General features: G+C 41.9%; 1 protein-coding gene across 1 annotated transcript; it reads left to right on the top strand.

The window, feature by feature from the left end:
• Nucleotides 1–2,918: 2,918 nt before the first annotated feature.
• gcgb (glucagon b) lies at nucleotides 2,919–16,219 on the top strand. Its single transcript, XM_038789669.1, has 7 exons — nucleotides 2,919–3,064; nucleotides 3,777–3,883; nucleotides 5,577–5,717; nucleotides 13,227–13,346; nucleotides 13,675–13,809; nucleotides 14,445–14,609; nucleotides 15,671–16,219. Exons 2-7 carry the CDS (start codon nucleotides 3,789–3,791, stop codon nucleotides 15,705–15,707), a joined length of 693 nt encoding a protein of 230 aa, XP_038645597.1. The 5' UTR covers nucleotides 2,919–3,064; nucleotides 3,777–3,788; the 3' UTR covers nucleotides 15,708–16,219.
• Nucleotides 16,220–17,515: the final 1,296 nt, after the last annotated feature.

The raw sequence follows: 17,515 nt of genomic DNA, 5'->3' as shown, positions 1-17,515 counted from the left end.
CCAGTGTGCTAAACCAGAGATTAGACTGGAGCTGAAGAATATGAGATTCATAGTGTATTGCAGTTATTTTCAGATATAATAGTTATAATGAGTAGATAGAAATAGTGTTAGTGAGTGTAGTTTAATTCTTACATGTATGTTTGCTATTCAGAATAAGTGTCGAACTCAAATTTAGTAGTGTTAATAAAAATTAGTTAGTTCTTCAAAAGAGCTTGGTAAATCTTTGTGATCACTCTGCCTTCCATCCTGGAAACCCTCACAAAGATCACCACAGATCACCACACCCCCAATTTTCTAGCTGACTTTATGCCTGGTTGTGATTTACAGGGGAGATTGAATTGGGGACAGGCTGAAGTCGAGCATACCCCTGGCCCAAAAGGGCCACACTGTAACTCCGATGTGTCCCTGTACCTCTGATTTAAATGTGAATTTTAGGCAGCTGAACAATTTATCAGCTTCAGGTCTATAGAACAGCGATTGCTGTTTAATCGGTAATCCTGAAAAACAGCCATTTCCAAAATGTGCATCATCATTAATTGTTTCATTTCTGATTTCCTTAGCGTATAATAAAATCACAGCACAGGCAACATGAAAATATATGGAGAACTTCCATATGAAGAACCATATACAGTCACAAGAATTAGAGAGGGATGATTCTGAAACCACGACCACTTGGATCCACCATAACTGGTGCAAGATGCCTGCGTGGCCATTCCTCATGGAGGAGGAGGTAATGGTGGCAGGGTCAAATGGAGGAGAGCCAGCAATTAGAGAAATGTCACCTTGATGAATGTGCTGCACCTGGACATCCTCAGCCATTCACTCTTCCTCACTCACATACCCTCACTCACTCAACCTCCCTCACTCACCTGCCATCATTCCCCTACCTACCCTCACTCACCCATCATCACTCACCCACCCACCCTCACTCATACGCATGACCAGCTGAATATTTCGGTCTGTCTTTCAGGTTTTCAAGATCTAGAGTGTTTTGATTTTGTTTACGATTTTATATATTGGAATGTGGGATGGCACGGTGGCACAGTGGTTAGCACTGCTGCCTTAAAGTGCCAGGCACCCGGGTTTGATGCCAACCTTGGGTGAATGTGAAGTTTGCACTTTCTCCCCCTATCTGCGTGGGTTTCTCCGGGTGCCCTGGTTTCCTCCCACAGTCCAAAGATATGCAGGGTAACTGGGGTTGCGGGGCAGTGGGCCTGGGTTGGGTGCTCTTTCGACGGGTCGGTGCAGAAATGATGGGCTGAATGGCCTCCTTCTGCACTGTAAGGATTCTATGTTGAAAGTGTTTTGATTTCCAACTGTCTGAAAATAGCTCAGAATTTACTTCCAAACATAAATAACTCCATGAGATTAAAATCACAGAATTATAATCAAATACTGCTGTTTATAGAATTTACAGTGCAGAAGGAGGCCATTCGGCTCATCGAGTCTGCACCGGCACTTGGAAAGAGCACCCTACCCAAGTCCACACCTCCACCCTATCCCCATAACCCAGTAATCCCACCCAACACTAAGGGCAATTCTGGACACTAAGGGCAATTTAGCATGGCCAATCCACCTAACCTGCACATCTTTGGACTGTGGGAGGAAACCCATGCACACACGGGGATCAGAGTCCGCACAGACAGTGACCCAAGCCGGGAATCGAACCTGGGACCCTGGAGCTGTGAGGCAATTGTGCTAACCACAATGCTACCGTGCCGTGTTTAGGTTATTTTCTAATCAAAAAGCGACAGCGAATAGTTTTATTTTTCATTTTGGTTGCTTTACTTGTAATCTTGATTTAACAATATATTATTGCTGATGTTATTACATTTTTCATTAAAAAAATAAAAGGTCATCCTGGAAGCAATGTAAATGGAGAATTACATTTATATTCAATATTGATTCTGAATATATTCACTGAAAACAATTTTTTAAAAAATGAATGCCTACTTCATAGCCTTCGCATTAAATTACAGTGTTCATTTTCTTTATCCTGGTGGACATTTATCGGAGAGCAATCTATTTAATTATGTGGGCTTGATGCAGGAAATAACTGATCATACAGGATATCTGGCCGAAGCAAAAATATCAAATTGTCCTGGATTACATTTATGACTAGTCAGCTTTAAAATTGAATTGGTAATAACAAGTAGCTGGAAGAAAGAACTTTAAATATAAGCCAAATCAATATTCAAATTAAACAAAGTTAGTGTTGTACAATTTTCTAAATGTGATGAATGTTTCCTCTTCATTCCATCTAACATATTTAATTAAAGAAACACAAGAAAAATGTGAACCCCTTAAATAACCCTTCACAAAATAAATCTAAGATCAGAAACATGTGCCTTTTAATGGGATTAATGTAAGCAATGATATGAAATCAATGTTTTTGAAATTAAAATGTGACTTTCCCAAGAAATATATAAAAATAACGCATCTACGGGCTCAAGCCACTGCAAAAATCAGATTTGCTGTCATTTTCCTTTCAGCTGAAGTATCTAAATTAATTATAATCCAAACATAACTCAAATTTTCTTAGGTGCAATACATTGTCCAGTTTCTGAACCAGCAACCTGTGATATCTCCATCCACCTCTCACTAACACGCAGTCTCGCTCTATGTTGCCAGAATCACTGAACACAAACATTTCACAATGTAAAGAAGCTGAATGGTTTTGTTATGCACAATTCACTTTGAGTTAAAAGTGTGCAATTGTTTGGAAAATAGGAACTCATCCGGAAGAGTAAAAATCAAATAATAGTAAGCGATTTACCCGAAACCTTTCAAATCAGGTGGAAAGCAAAGTTTAAAAAAAAGGATGATTCAACAATTGGTAATCCAAAATGTCAGAGAAAGGAGGATGACAACAGCCCGGTAGAGTTTTTTAATGGAAGTGACGAGTTTTTTCCCCATATTGCCCAACCATCCCTTTGACTATATAAAGAGACCAGATATTGGCAGAAATGCATTTAAGCTTTAGGACCCATCAAAACATCTTGGAGAAAGAGAAGCTTCGCTTACTCTAGAGGATTGATTCAGATTTCAGGTGATTGACCAGAAGGTAAGAATGAGTTTACAAACCTAGGGATAATATTGGTCAAAAATCTAATGGGATGGGGTAAACTATTTGCAAAAAATACTCTCAGTTGGTTCTGTGAACGTTTGACTTCTCAAAGGTGTACTCTCATTTGCCAATGAAAATATTGGTCCAAGCCTGGACCTTGTGTATGTCCTGCTTTATACTTGCATGGGTTGTTCCATTCTCAATCCTTCATTCTTTGTAGTAGATGTAAATTTTCAATTACCTGTTTTCATTTACTTAATCCATTTTATTGTCCCTCATCTTTGTTTCATTGATTTTTTTTCAGTTTGTTTGGCGAATAGACTGAAAATGTTGCTTTCTCTATGGCTTCCAGATTTGTTCTAATTTTGTATTAGATAAATTTTGGGTCTCGCATTTTCTGTGCTTGTTTGTGCTATCCTATTCATTAATTAGCTCAGGCAATTTTGAGAATGGGGAGTAAAGCAATTTGTGAATAAGGCAGGCACATAAGATTAGGGTAACTGTTCACGTGAAGTAGAAGCCAAAATACGTATGGTTGGGGCAAAACACCTGTTTCTGTGTTATAGTTTCTATGTAACTCTCTGCAATTTTTAACATTTTTTGTAAAAAGCTGTGTAAAAGGTATCAATATTTTAGCTGGTTGGCAGTATAAATGGTTGAAGTCAGAAATGTCCTATGAATACTTTTGAACTATGTGTATTCTGCACAGGAGAATAATAAAATGAAAGCTGTTGGCTCCATTGCTGTTTTGTTGGTTTTGATACTTGTACAAAACAGTTGCCAAAATCCGGTGCAAGACACAGAGGAAACATCCAGGTAAGATACAAGCCAAACAGAACTAAAACAGCGAATAACCTCATGCATTGGAAACTTCCAGATCATCCACCCTTTAAATTGACTGTTGACCTGTTTTAAAAGTCCTATCCTAAAATCCATTATCCCAACATAAATTGTGTTCCATCAGCATGACCACCTGTTCAGGAAGTCAATCACTTTTTTACAACAGTTTACATAAAATAGAACATCCACCTCAACAGCTAATACCTAAAGTTTTATTATTGTTGTAAATCACAGCTTGGATAGTTGTTGCTACACACCTGCTATGATAACATTTAAGGATGGGTGCACACTACATAGCTAGTATTATTGTGTGGCAGCACGGTGGCGCAGTGGTTAGCACTCCTGCTTCACAATGCTGATGTCCCAGGTTCAATCCCTGCCCTGGGTCACTGTCCATGTGGTGTTTGCCCATTCTCCCTCTGTTTCCATTGGTTTTGCCCCCACAACCCAAAAAGATATGCAGGGGAGATGGATTGGCCACACTAAATTGCCCCTTAATTGGAAAAACGAATTGGGTACTCTAAATGTATTGCAAAAAATATATAGTATAATTGTTCTACACCACCTTGTATTTAGGCATGCAGTTAAAGGAGGCATAAATGTAGGTGTCTTAAAACTCCAACTTGTGTGACACCTGTGGTCTGAATGCCCTGGTAATCCAGTGAACACAATCTAAGAAATCTTTTGCACTTATATTATTTACGAGTTTTCTTTTTTGATTTTTATGGGTTGGAGGATAAGCTATTATTTTTGTTGCCTTATTAATGGATGGATATTGAATTAAAACAAAATTTGATAGCACTGCGAGCTGATGAAATGTGTACATTTAGAAGAACATGGATTTGAATGTTATGGCTCACACTCATCTGGAATCAACCAATCCAGCATAAAGAATTGAGGAATTTTAAGCACATTACATTGAGCATAAATCAGGTTTCTGCAACCTTTAACAGCGGTTTAGAAAAGCATAGCGCTGGAAGCAGGCCTCAAAAACTAAACTGACCGCATGCCAGATCGAAATAATGAGCGTGACAGGTTTATGCCGATTGCATCCATTTACAACCATGGAAACTCTTCAAATTGAGCTTTTTTTTTAGGTGGGAAGGCACCAATAGGATATTTTCAACTGTCAAGTGCACACCAATGAAACCAGTCATTTGTTCAGTCTAGTTTTCTGAAGGCTTTTTCATGGATTTAATTTGAATCAATTCACTAGATATTCTTATCAAAAAAATGTTTAAACCCATTTTTTTGCTACATTTAGAAAACTGCACTAGATTACTGATCTTAAATATATCAATGTTTTTAATGGAAAGAAACTATTACATCTATCACTGTGCCTCATTGTACTCGTCCATGGAAAGTTTTAGTTTTATGATTATCTAAATGAGCTTCAGCATTGATATGAACCATAACTTCAGAAAATCAATGCAAAATGGAAGCCCAATTTCCACTGAGATTGCTTACTGTACTCAATGCAGAAATCCCACTCCTATATAGCACCCAATTGTGCACATGGCAAGATTTAACAATCAAAAACTTAAACGAATGACCACTTTTTTTTATCCCATAGTGTTATTAAGAGAGGAACATTCACCATGTAATAAATTATTGCATGCTTCTTCAGTTAAGCACAGGTACTGATATATAGCTATGTATTTTGAAACAGCACATTGGAGAAACAATCAAACCCATTGGAGGATGTGAAACGCCACTCTGAAGGGACTTTCACCAGTGACTACAGTAAATACATGGACAACAGACGGGCAAAAGACTTTGTACAATGGTTGATGAGCACAAAACGAAACGGGTAAACTATTTTCTACAAAGATTTCTCACTATTGATATTGAATATTGCGAGCAATATTCAGCTATGTCCTTCTCCACTTAGATGTGTGATTTATTTCCTTGCTTTACATTCCTTTGCCACTAGATACTAAAAAGACTGCTGATCTTTGTGATACAATTTATAACTACTGACATATTTCTATTTGCCATAAAAATTCAGCATATTTAAACCTCAGTTTAGCCTGAGAGAAGGTGTGACATCCTGAACTCCAAAATATCTCAGAATAAAATTCTATTAATGAAAAAAAGATAATCTATGAGAAGCACATCACTTTATCACAGACCAAACCAGCAGCCCATAACCCTCAAACTGTTTCTCCCCAGAAATACATTGGGCGTCCAATTTTGTGTGATTCTTCCGGTCAGAGCTCCTGACGAAATGGTCTAAGCAGCTAAAATGGTTATTTCTGCTGTTTCTGCCATGGTTTCAGTGGGGCAATCCAATTATCTCTTATCCTCATTCACAAAGGGCGCTTCACCAGTTTTTCGAATAGATCCTACTCTCAATATCTCACCCATCAATCGTCTTACTTCTAACTTCTGGAGTTTTTAATGTGTGTCATTGACATTTGAAATATTTGTCATCCTACAGTTTTACGAGATCAATTTTGTCGTGGAAACTTCAACTAAGTTACCATGCATTCTATCTCTTAAAGAAAATTAGTTAAACTCCATTAAGTTTCCATTATGACTTAAATTAGTTGCCTCTGCACAGACCTGATGAAGATTTACACCCTGATCTGTTTCCTGCCTGTTGTCTCCACAGCTGCTGCCTGTTGCGTGCAGTTTATACAGCACCTTCTGATTTTGTTTTAAAATAGCCACCATCTGCAGTTTTTGCTTTCTCTTTGCACTCAATGTAAATACAATTAGTAGTTTAACTGCTTTTTGAAAATTTAAGGAAAGCATCAGACTGAAAGCTTCAGGATTATCAATTATCACCTCTTTGATCTACTTCCTAATCGGTAATCTGTGTCATGTTCCCTTCCATATATATTTTATCATCCAGTTTGGTATTTAACACTCAGTTTGCTTCAGTTTGATTCAGTTTGCTTACAAATCCCTTTTTAAAAATCTGGTTCGATTTTTAATTGTCTGTTTTATAAATGAAGACCAATTTTTAGGATACCCTCCTTATAACTTCTTCCTGACTTGAAAAGTTTTCATTTGTGCCTTTCCTCGAAATAAGCCATTTCCCATTAACAAATTAATGGGGGCGATTTTCTGGCCGCATTGCGCGCAATCTAAATCCCACTATATCGGGAAACTTTGGCACATGGCTAAGGTGTAACACATCATCACCTCAACGGTGCACATTGGCCAGGCGCAAAACAATTTGCAATCTTTCCGGATCCTTCCCCCTGGTGCGAACTGGATCTTGCCCAGAAAGGATAAGTAGCTGATATGGATGAATTTGACTGAATTTCAATCTCATTAATGAGATTCAAGTCAGAGCTTCCACCCTCCCAAATGTGCCCGCACTTCCAGCGGGAAGACATCCAAGCAGGAGTCACTACTGGTCCTTAAAAGCGGATACCAGGTGCCACGGACATCAAGGAGATCAGTACCACTCAGCACTTATTTCCAGGGTTCACAAGGGCAAGTCAGTCACTGCCATGGTGTTTGGGGAGAGCTTTCAAGGGTGCTTGGACTCGGCTGGAGAACTTCATTTTAGGGCTCTACACTAGGACGGGGATCGTATAGCTTGTCTTCTCTCTGCTTGCTGCAAATCCTTTGAATGTTTTAATTTGAGGTCAATTTCAAAGTCAGACTGAAATGGCTACTCTGCTCTTTGTTTGCTTTAAAGGCTCTGTTTTTTTTTGTTCACATTCCATGCCACACCCCATTAACTATTACAAGCACCAGGTATGGAGCTGTTGCCTCAAGAGCCTTTCAGATATTAACTGTAATGCTCCATAAACCTTGACATGCATCCTGGAAGATGCACCTGTTATGTCTGAGCTCAAAACTTCAGGAAAGAGAATCTTTTGACCTCATCTGAACTGCGTGCCTTTCCTGAAAGCTAGTTTTCACCATAGAAGTAGGTGAGCGAGCAACCTTTGTTTTCAAATTAGTGGTTTTTTTCTGTGAGATCATAAGATCGTGAGATGTGCAAGCCTGAGTATCGGTGGTGCATATTGGTCTGGCCATTGTTTGCCTCTGAAAGGACTTGTGCCCACTCACATTCCTGTAAGTCATGCTCATGCAAGCAATTGGCGAGCACCATTCTCAGCTGCCTCACTTTCCAAGTCAGCGTTCATGCTGGAATCCTTAATTCTCAAGTGTTGAAGGTTGGGGATTGGACATTGGGACAGCACTCAGGAGCCATCATGCATCACTTCGGCGTCCATGAGCCATAGCACAAGTGCAGCTGATGTGTAGGAGAGAACAGCTGGATGGATGACAACTATGAGGTGGCACGGACAATGCCCATGACCGTTGAGGTGATGATGTGTTACAGCCACCAGCTAACTGAGGTGACCCATGCCGCCGAAGATGGAGTGGGGTTTTCAGCCTCCAGGATCATGAGGACAAGGGGTGTTGGGAGGGTTTGATGGCCCCAGGATGGATAACTTACTGACTGTCTCTCTCTCCCTCCTCTTCTCCCATTCTTCCGAGAGTAATGATACATTTTGTAATAGAGCCAGTAGAGCTGGCAATTATCCTTTTCAATGCAGTGGTGGTGGACAGATCTCGCCGACAGGCACACGACAGTGGAGAAAGAAACCTCGGGTGTACAGGGCTCACATATGAGCAGTCGGACACCATGTTTCGCCGGAGACTACCCCCCACCAAGGAGACAGTGCAGCACCTGTGCTACGTACTTGAAGAGGAGGACACCACACTAGCACGTGGATAGCACTGTGGCTTCACAGCACCAGGGTCCCAGGTTTGATTCCCCGCTGGGTCACTGTCTGTGTGCAGTCTGCACGTTCTCTCCGTGTCTGCAGGGGCTTCCTCCGGGTGCTCCGGTTTCCTCCCACAGTCCAAACACGTGCAGGTTAGGTGGATTGGCATGACCAATTGCTCTTAGTGACCAAAAAGGTTAGGAGGGGTTATTGGGTTACGGCGATAGGGTGGAAGTGAGGGCTTGAGTGGGTCAGTGCAGACTGGATGGGTCAAATGGCCTCCTTCTGCACTGTATGTTCTATGTCTATGTTTAGTGGCCGTGAAGGTCAAGGGAGCCTGACCTTTTTTTCCACCGGCTCATTCCAGGGCTTGAGCTGTGCATAGGCTTAATAAAGCTGCGGGGCGGGATTCTCTGATCCTGAGGCTAAGTGTAAGGTTACCATGCCCCCAGGACCAGCAATTCTGACCCATACAGGGGGACAGTATGGAACTGGAGCGTTCCACGCCACTCCAGCTGCCAATATTGGCATCAAACCGGCGGCGTGGGTCTGTGTATGCACAGTGCAACCGGCACCAATGCGTGCATACGCAGTGCGACTGACGTGATTGCGCATACGCGGTGGCTCCCTTCGCCGCGCTGGCCCTGAAGAAACATGGCATTGGGCTACAGGGGCCGGCACAGAGCAAAAGAGGCCCCCAACCCGAGAGGCTAGCCTGCCAATTGGTAGGCCCCGATTGCTGGCCAGGCCACAGCGGAGCCCTCCCCCCCCTCTCCGGGGTCAGAAGCCCCCCCCCAACTAGGCCGCCCCCAGATGGATGCCGCCGAGGCCCCACCAGGTATAACCACACGTGGAGGGCGCCGGCAGGACTCGGATTTGTTTTACGGCCCGGGCGGACAATCGCTGGGGTGGGGGCGCATAGAGCGTCCCTTGACCGGCGCACCGCCGACCGCTCCGGCGCCAATGGCGCAGATACTCTGCTCTCTAGAGAATTGGTGTACTGGTGTCGGGGCGGCGTTGTGCGATTTGCGCTAGGTCCGGCAATTCTCTGGCCTGGTCTGGGCTGAGAGAATCCCGCCCACGGTTCCACTGCCTATACCATTCTGGCTGTGCTTTGCAGTACAGCCTCCAGAGGGCCTCCCATGTCATTGTGGTCTGCTGTGCTCTCCACAACATTGAGTAGCAGTGGGGCGATATTCTGGCAAAGGAAGATGAACATGTGGCTTACTCTGAGGAGGAGCTGAACCAGGAGGATGTTGAGGATTAACCTAAAGAGGACTTGATGGATGGAGGGCAAGTGGCAGCAAGAGTCCGACATGTGAGGAGGACCAGAGAGACTTCATCCTCCAGATTCACCAATTAGGAGGCTTGGGGTCTAGCAGCTCAAAAACTGACCCCACCCCAAGCTTTGCAAACGTGCTCCCAGAATTCTTTGCGTCCTCTCCTTTCCCCTCCCAGAATCCTTTCTCCATTCCCAGAACCCTATTACACCATCCCAGAAACCTTTTCCACTCTCTTTCCCTTTCCCAGAACCCTTTTCTACTCTCACAGAATTCTTTTCCTCCGTCCGGAGAATCGAGCTCCATCCTGGCCCACAGAAAGTTTCATTAACGTCACACCAGGGGTGATGGGCCTGGGTTGGCTGTGTCAGTAAGTCACTTGTCAAGGCAGGAGGGTGATGACAACTCAGTGTGAGGAAAGCTGTGGTGCTCTTCTGGTTCTGCTGAAAGTCTGACTCATGTCTGTCTTCTCAGGCGCTTCTTCAAAGGGCTGGTTTAGCTCACAAGGCTAAATCGCTGGCTTTTAAAACAGACCAAGCAGGCCAGCAGCACGGTTCGATTCCTGTACCAGCCTCCCCGGACAGGCGCTGGAATGTGGCGACTAGGGGCTTTTCACAGTAACTTCATTGAAGCCTAGTCGTGACAATGAGCGATTTTCATTTCATTTCATTTTCACTGCACTGAGACTATTAGGCTCATGTCTGAGAGAGAGTTGGGGACAATTGTGTTTCTCCCAACACTCAGTGGGGAGGTGGAAATGCCTAGGGTTCAGTGAGTGATGAGGCTGTTATTCCAGATTGTCTGTCACCGTGGGTCTCAAGACTCTCACTGTTGGGATTGTTCAAAGGGCCTGCAGGAGGATCTGAGTACAGATAAACTCCCTGTAGGAAAGGGGTGGAAGACAGATCAGTTGCAGCTTTGAGGTGTGATATTCTTTAATGGTAGTTATTTGTAGTTACAGTTAACTTATCCCTAATTATGGAGTCTGCCTTCATCTGTGCCACTTGGTATTCCTATAACTTCTCCAACTTATGTGGCCTAGAACAATGTTGAGGTGTCTCCCCAGGATGCACATCAGAAATGGAGGCAGCCTGTTGCCTTCACACCCTATAGCCTGATATGACCGTGGTGAGCATTCTCTGGAGGGCCTGAACATTGAGGGACCTGGCCGACTTTCGAATGTCACTGGGCCACGCTGATTTGACCAAAGCCCTGAGGTGCATCTATGTCAGGAAGGGGGACTCAGAAGGGTTGGAGACTTCTGGGTGGAAAGCTGCAGGATAAGCTCCAGCACTTTCTCTCTTGGGGTGCTTGTATGCCGCTGAGCTACTCCGTGGGACATTGGGTCAGCTGAAGTGAGTTCCAGAAGCCTCTGTGTCACCTGACACGACCAGTCCTAGAGGCCAGCCATTTTCTGCACCATGGTGTGAGAACCTTCAGCAATTGACCTATGGGTCTGGACCAAGCTCTGGAATCCCTCAGGAATGGCCCTCTGTGTCTGCTCCATGCATTCAAACTGCTTAGCCTTGGTCTTCTGTGACTAGGACATGCTCTTAAAGCCCGAGCCATGGTCCTCTGTGACTAGGTCCTCATGCTCTCAAGGCCATCAGCCATGGTTCTCAGAGACGGAGCCATGTAGGGCAGCACGGTGACGCAGTGACTAGCACTGCTGCCTCACGGCGCCAAGGTCCCACGTTCGATCCCGGCTCTGGGTACCTGTCCGTGTGGAGTTTGCACATTCTGCCCGTGTTTGCGTGGGTTTTGCTCCCACAACCCAAAAGATGTGCAGGCTAGGCGGATTGACCACATTAAATTGCCCCTTAATTGGAAAAAATGGATTGGGTAATCTAAATTTTTAAAACAATTTAAAAAAAAGAGACCGAGCCATGCCTTGGACTGTGCCATTCCTGGCTTGCAAGTCCTCCCCAGGCTTTCCACTGCAGTCGCCACCCTTAGCCTGGTGCCACGCGTCACCAGCACTTACTCTTGTGCCTGAAGGCTTTGGGACTCCTCCAATCGGCCTTTCAGTTGCTGGAATGTTGTTGACCCCCACCACCCCGTGGATTTCCTAGCTCTGCCTTTGCATCTCCAGCAGCTGAGGGAGAGCTTTTTCCAGAGGTTCAGCAAATGAGGTCATTCACTTTTTGATAGGATTGCTGCTCCTCCGTGTTAGGCAGTTGGCACTGACTGCCGCTGCCACCACTTGATTAGCCTTGCTGCTTCTGAATCTTCTACCTACTCGCGGTACAGAGTACACTGCCTCTCCTCCACTGTGTCCAGAATCCTGGTCAAATCTGGCTCCAGGAAGCATAAAGCAGCTCTCTGCGCCGCCATCTTTCTGGCATGACTGGGAGTGAGTGCAGAGAGGCTGTTTAAATGCAGCTCCCTCTTGTTAGGAGTGGCACAGTGGTTAGCATTTTTGCCTCACAGTCCCAGGGGACCCGGGTTCGATTCCAGCTTTGGGTGACTGTGTGGAGTTTGCACATTCTCCCTATGCGTGCGTTGTTTTCTTCCAGGTGCTCTGGTTTCCTCCCACAGTTCAAAGATGTGCAGATTAGGTGGATTGGCCATGCTGAAAGTTGCCCCTTAGTGTCCAAAGAGGTGAAAGTTAGGTGGGGTTACAGGGATAAAGATGGGGAAGTGGGCCGATTTAGAGTGCTCTTTCGGAGGGCTGTGCAGACCCGATGGATTGAATGACGTCCTTCGGCACTGTAGGGATTGGTTGGATTCTCAGATAACAGTGCCTAGCTAAGCCCTAGTTTGGCCGATTCTGACGCCTGGGGATTCCAAATTAGCATAATTCAGGGGGGGTTGGGGAGGGTGGGGGTTCATTTATTGGACTAAGTGTGGGTGTCTGCATGGATTTCCTCCGGTTGCTCCAGTTTTCTCCCACAAGTCCCGAAAGACTTGCTTGTTTGTTTGATTTGGACATCCTGAGTTCTCCTTCAGTATACCCTAGCAGGCGCATTGTGTGGTGACTAGGGGATTTTCACAGTAGCTTCACTGCAGTGTTAATGCAAGCCTACTTGTGACACTAATAAAGATTATTAATATGGAAGATTGCAATCAGATTTGCATCGGCGATTCGCACAGGTTTTCACACCCGAAATGATACTTTGTCATTTTTGGGAAACTTTTGCCCAATATTACACATTTCATTCAGCCCTAAGAATCCAATTAGAGATTTTTTTACTTATTTATTTTGCAACTATCAATTTTTATGGATGACACACATTTTCTGAAAACTGCAAATGCGACACTAGCTACTCAGCTAAGAAGTTCTGCAAGTGCATTTTTGATATGTGCAGTGCTGCTTATATAATTTAACTTCTGTTCAATTAGTGACAAAACCAAGAGGCATGCTGAAGGAACTTACACAAGTGATGTAGATTCTCTTTCCGACTACTTCAAAGCAAAACGTTTTGTAGATTCGCTTAAAAGTTACAGCAAGCGTCAAACTGGGTAAGTTATAGATCTCATAAGATATTCAAGGTTCAGTCCATTAGTTTTATAATACTGAAACACTTGGCTCAGAGAACAATGCCACCCTTGCTTATTTTCTTTATTGCTATTTCAAATAGTTTAATTAGCTTTCATAAATATTGCATGAAATGTCCAATGTTGTATATAAGTGGAAGGAATGCAAATATCTTATAATATTAATTTTGGCTTTTCAGGATGCTGTTGACCGACATAATGTTTTACCTTTAACAAAATATATGTGACATGCTAACATTATTGCGGATATTGACTCCATTATATAAAGAGAAATTTTGATGAAATTTCACAGAGGCATTTCTAAGAGACACATTGAACCTACCAGACACACAGAAGGGAGCTCCAGCAGTGACATAAGATCTTACCTAGAGGCGCAGGCAGCAAAGGACTTAATTAACTGGCTAATGAAGGGACGTGGCAGAAGAGAGTAAGTGTTTGAAATTGTTCACAATTATTTGTTAGTGCAGTGATTTTACTGCTAAGTCCTTACGTCATTGCTCAGTAATGATCTTTGTCACATTTTACAGCAACAGACAAAATAGCAGCAGCAAATCACTTCTCAACTTTAAAAAATATATATATATGTTCAGCTGTGTGGCTCCAATTAATTTGCCAATAAAGTTGTTTCACTGTTAAATAGATGGAGATAGGAACTTTTGAGTTTTATCATCATAAGGTGGAGGTATTTACTTACAGATGAACAATGTAATGAAGGCAGAAAAGAAGGCTTTGTATTGCATAATTGAAATCACGTTGCTCTTATGATTATGTTATTACAGATCCAATATTGTATTATTTTAATTAAAGGGCCGTTCATTGCATCATTTTACCATGTCCTCGAGAGATAAACTATAATTTTGACTGCTCCGGTTTCCTCCCACAAGTCCCGAAAGACGTGCTGTTAGGTACTTTGGACATTCTGAAGTCTCCCTCAGTGTACCCGAACAGGTGCCAGAATGTGGTGACGAGGAGCTTTTCACAGTAACTTCATTGTGGTGTTAATGTAAGGCTTCTTGTGACAATAAAGATTATTATAATTAATTGATTAATTGTGCTCTTTAGGTTTCCAGAAGGAAGTAATGACATTTTGAATGATGTAATCCCTGAGGACATGGACAGAAGGCATGCTGATGGTACCTTCACCAGTGAAATCAATGTTGTTTTGGACACCATTGCTGCCAAGGAGTTTCTGAACTGGCTCTTAAACTCCAAAACTGTCCAGTCAAGGTAAGAAGCAAGAAACGACTGTAATTTAAATCTATCAGTTCACATTTTAAAACCGCAGCAAATATAATACACAAGTAGTCCACCATCTTTCACATTCAACCATGTGATTCCAACAAGTTAACCGCTAAAATCATTTCAGTATATCCCATAAAATAAATAATATTAAGGCGGTTCTCTCACATGCACTATCTATTCACCAGTAATACAGGAAGAAGAAATTGACAGCTTTACTGTAACAAAAGTATACAATAGTTTGGACTTCATTGACAGTGGGGCTAATTTTCACTTCTTAGATGGTAAACTGACGAACTGACCATTGCCTGTTGCAGAATTCTTCCAATTTAATGTCCTTTGACTTCAATTTGAAAGGTTTAAATTACCTCATTAAGCTTGAATAGATGATGCTTGTGAAAGAACCTTTTTATTTCCTTTTGTTTAATGTTGCGAAGTTTTATCAGTTAATGTGTAATCCCAAAGGTTTATGGCTCTATTTTCATATGGACACAAATCCTGTACCAAATTCATTCTAACAGCGTAATATTTGTTGAAGAAGCTAGCTCTGCTCAAAGCTACACAGTTTAAACAGGTTTATACTAAAGTAATTAAAGATAACTTCAAAGATAATTTCAATAGCTTAGTTTGGAATACATAGTAAAACACATAATTTGTTTGAATGGTTGTTTTTTGTCACTCATATTTGTTGAGCGAAAGTCAAAAAGTTTGAAGCAGTAATTTATTTTAATTGCATTCCACCATCTCACTGATTATCTGAAATGCTAGAAAATGAGCAGCAAATTAGTCAGCATGTAAAAGAGTAGTTAACATTACAGGTTGTATGCAGTTCTGAAGAGGGCTGTGTTTTGATTTCTGGTTTCCAGTTCCCACATCTTGTCCCTTCCAAGCTGGAACACACACACTTGCCAACTTTAAAAGATTGGGATTTGAGCTGTCGCAAGATTATAATTGCTGCTTGATTTGGGCAATATTATCCATGACTCTATATGCAGCTTAATTTCACAAGTGTTATTGTGCAAAGAATCTAACTGCTGCTCTCTCCCCAGGGACTCTGAAACAGAATTCTTCAGCGAGTACAAGTAAAAGAAGAGACTGATTTCAATTTAGCATTTTGTCTTGCAACATTGGCCATGTGTTGATAAAATATTTACAGCTTTTTGTTCCGCAAATGACACAGAATGTTATATGAAGCCATAATGCTTTGCATGCAAGAGAATTGACTCAAAATGTAATGTGCTGTTTTGAAGTAGGATTTTAAGTAAATAAATGATATCAAAAGGACGCTCAAAATGAATAGTATGCGAGCTATAGTGTCATCTCAACAATTCTGTATGGTACAAAATACCAAAACTACTGTTTAGATTTATTTTAGAAAATTATTTTTCTATCAGATAATCTGTATTTATTTCAATGAATAAGTGTAATCAGTACATTTTAAGACCTTTCGTTCAGTTTAAAGGTCTGTTTATTTTTAATAATTACATCTAATATCCCAGTTTGAAATAAATCATGCTTTAAGCTAATAACTAGTGCAAAAAGCTTCTATGGCACAAATAATAAGCATGAATAAAACTTCTGCGACACCTGAATCTGAAGTTCAGTCTTATAGACTTTTCATTATATTAAGTTCAGGGTGCAACAATATGACCACATTACTGAATGTTGTCTTTTAAACAAAGTACACAGCAGCAGACATTATTTTATTTGTGATTAACAATATTCCAGATATAATTCACTGCACACAGTTCAAGGCACTAAAATCAAATAAACTCATTTTAAAGAGTCAAACGACTTTCCTACACACTATAGCAATACAATAAAATATTTCCCCTCTAAAATACAAATAATATGACACAATAAACCACATGCTAAGAAATCTGAAGTATTATAAAACACTGAATCAACTACTAACTTTAAGCATGGGATTGAGTGTTACAAGAACTAAAATCATTATTTGTATGAGGAACATCACAACCTACCTCCATCATAACACTATAAACCAGCTACAGACTCACATTGCACTAAAAACAAAGAGGCTTCTACACTAGGTGTTGTCACAACCTCAGAGCAGGTAACAAAGCCATAAACCTCCAAACAAATAATGTGAATCTGTAATTGTAGAATTGTAGAATACCTAAGAAGAAACTAACATTGACATAGTTCTTCCCAAAGTTGTTCTTTAAATATAATGATAGATTCTGAGAAGATAAGTAGATTGCTAACATTAGTTGGTAATTCAGTAACCAGAGGGTGTAAAGTTAAAAATAACACCAGCAAAATTCAGGAGAAAGTTAGATCTTTTTTACTGCAGAGAATTATGATAACATGACACAAGTGGCTATTGAGATTGAGACTATAAGATTGCTTAAGAACATAAGGACGAACAAAGAACAAAGAAAATTACAGCACAGGAACAGGCCCTTCAGCTCTCCCAGCCTGCGCCGATCCAGATCCTTTATCTAAACCTGTCCCATATTTTCCAAGGTCTACTTCCCTCTGTTCCCCAACCGTTCATATATCTGTCTAGATGCAACTTAAATGATGCTATCGTGCCCGCCTCAACCACCTCTGCTGGCAAAGCATTCCAGGCACCCACCACCCTCTGCGTAAAAAACTTTCCACGCACATCTCCCTTAAACTTTCCCCCTCTCACCTTGAAATCGTGACCCCTTGTAATTGACACCCCCAATCTTGGAAAAAGCTTGTTGCTATCCATCCTGTCCATACCTCTCATAATTTTGTAGACCTCAATCAGGTCCCCCCTCAACCTCCGTCTTTCCAACGAAAACAATCCTAATCTACTCAACCTTTCTTCGTAGCCAGCACCCTCCATACCAGGCAACATCCTGGTGAACCTCCTCTGCACCCTCTCTAAAGCATCCACATCCTTC

This window comes from Scyliorhinus canicula, chromosome 2, assembly GCF_902713615.1.
Source record: "Scyliorhinus canicula chromosome 2, sScyCan1.1, whole genome shotgun sequence".
In the NCBI taxonomy this organism is placed as follows: domain Eukaryota; kingdom Metazoa; phylum Chordata; class Chondrichthyes; order Carcharhiniformes; family Scyliorhinidae; genus Scyliorhinus; species Scyliorhinus canicula.
This window is presented reverse-complemented; position numbering and strand designations above follow the sequence as displayed.

What these genes read in the sequence shown, in the direction of transcription:
- gcgb (XM_038789669.1), top strand. Translation starts at nt 3,789, where the DNA reads ATGAAAGCTGTTGGCTCCATTGCTGTTTTGTTGGTTTTGATACTTGTA. An exon ending in ATGAGCACAAAACGAAACGG is followed by an intron (nt 5,718 to 13,226) that starts GTAAACTATTTT and finishes CTGTTCAATTAG; the next exon opens with TGACAAAACCAAGAGGCATG. An exon ending in TCCAAAACTGTCCAGTCAAG is followed by an intron (nt 14,610 to 15,670) that starts GTAAGAAGCAAG and finishes CTCTCTCCCCAG; the next exon opens with GGACTCTGAAACAGAATTCT.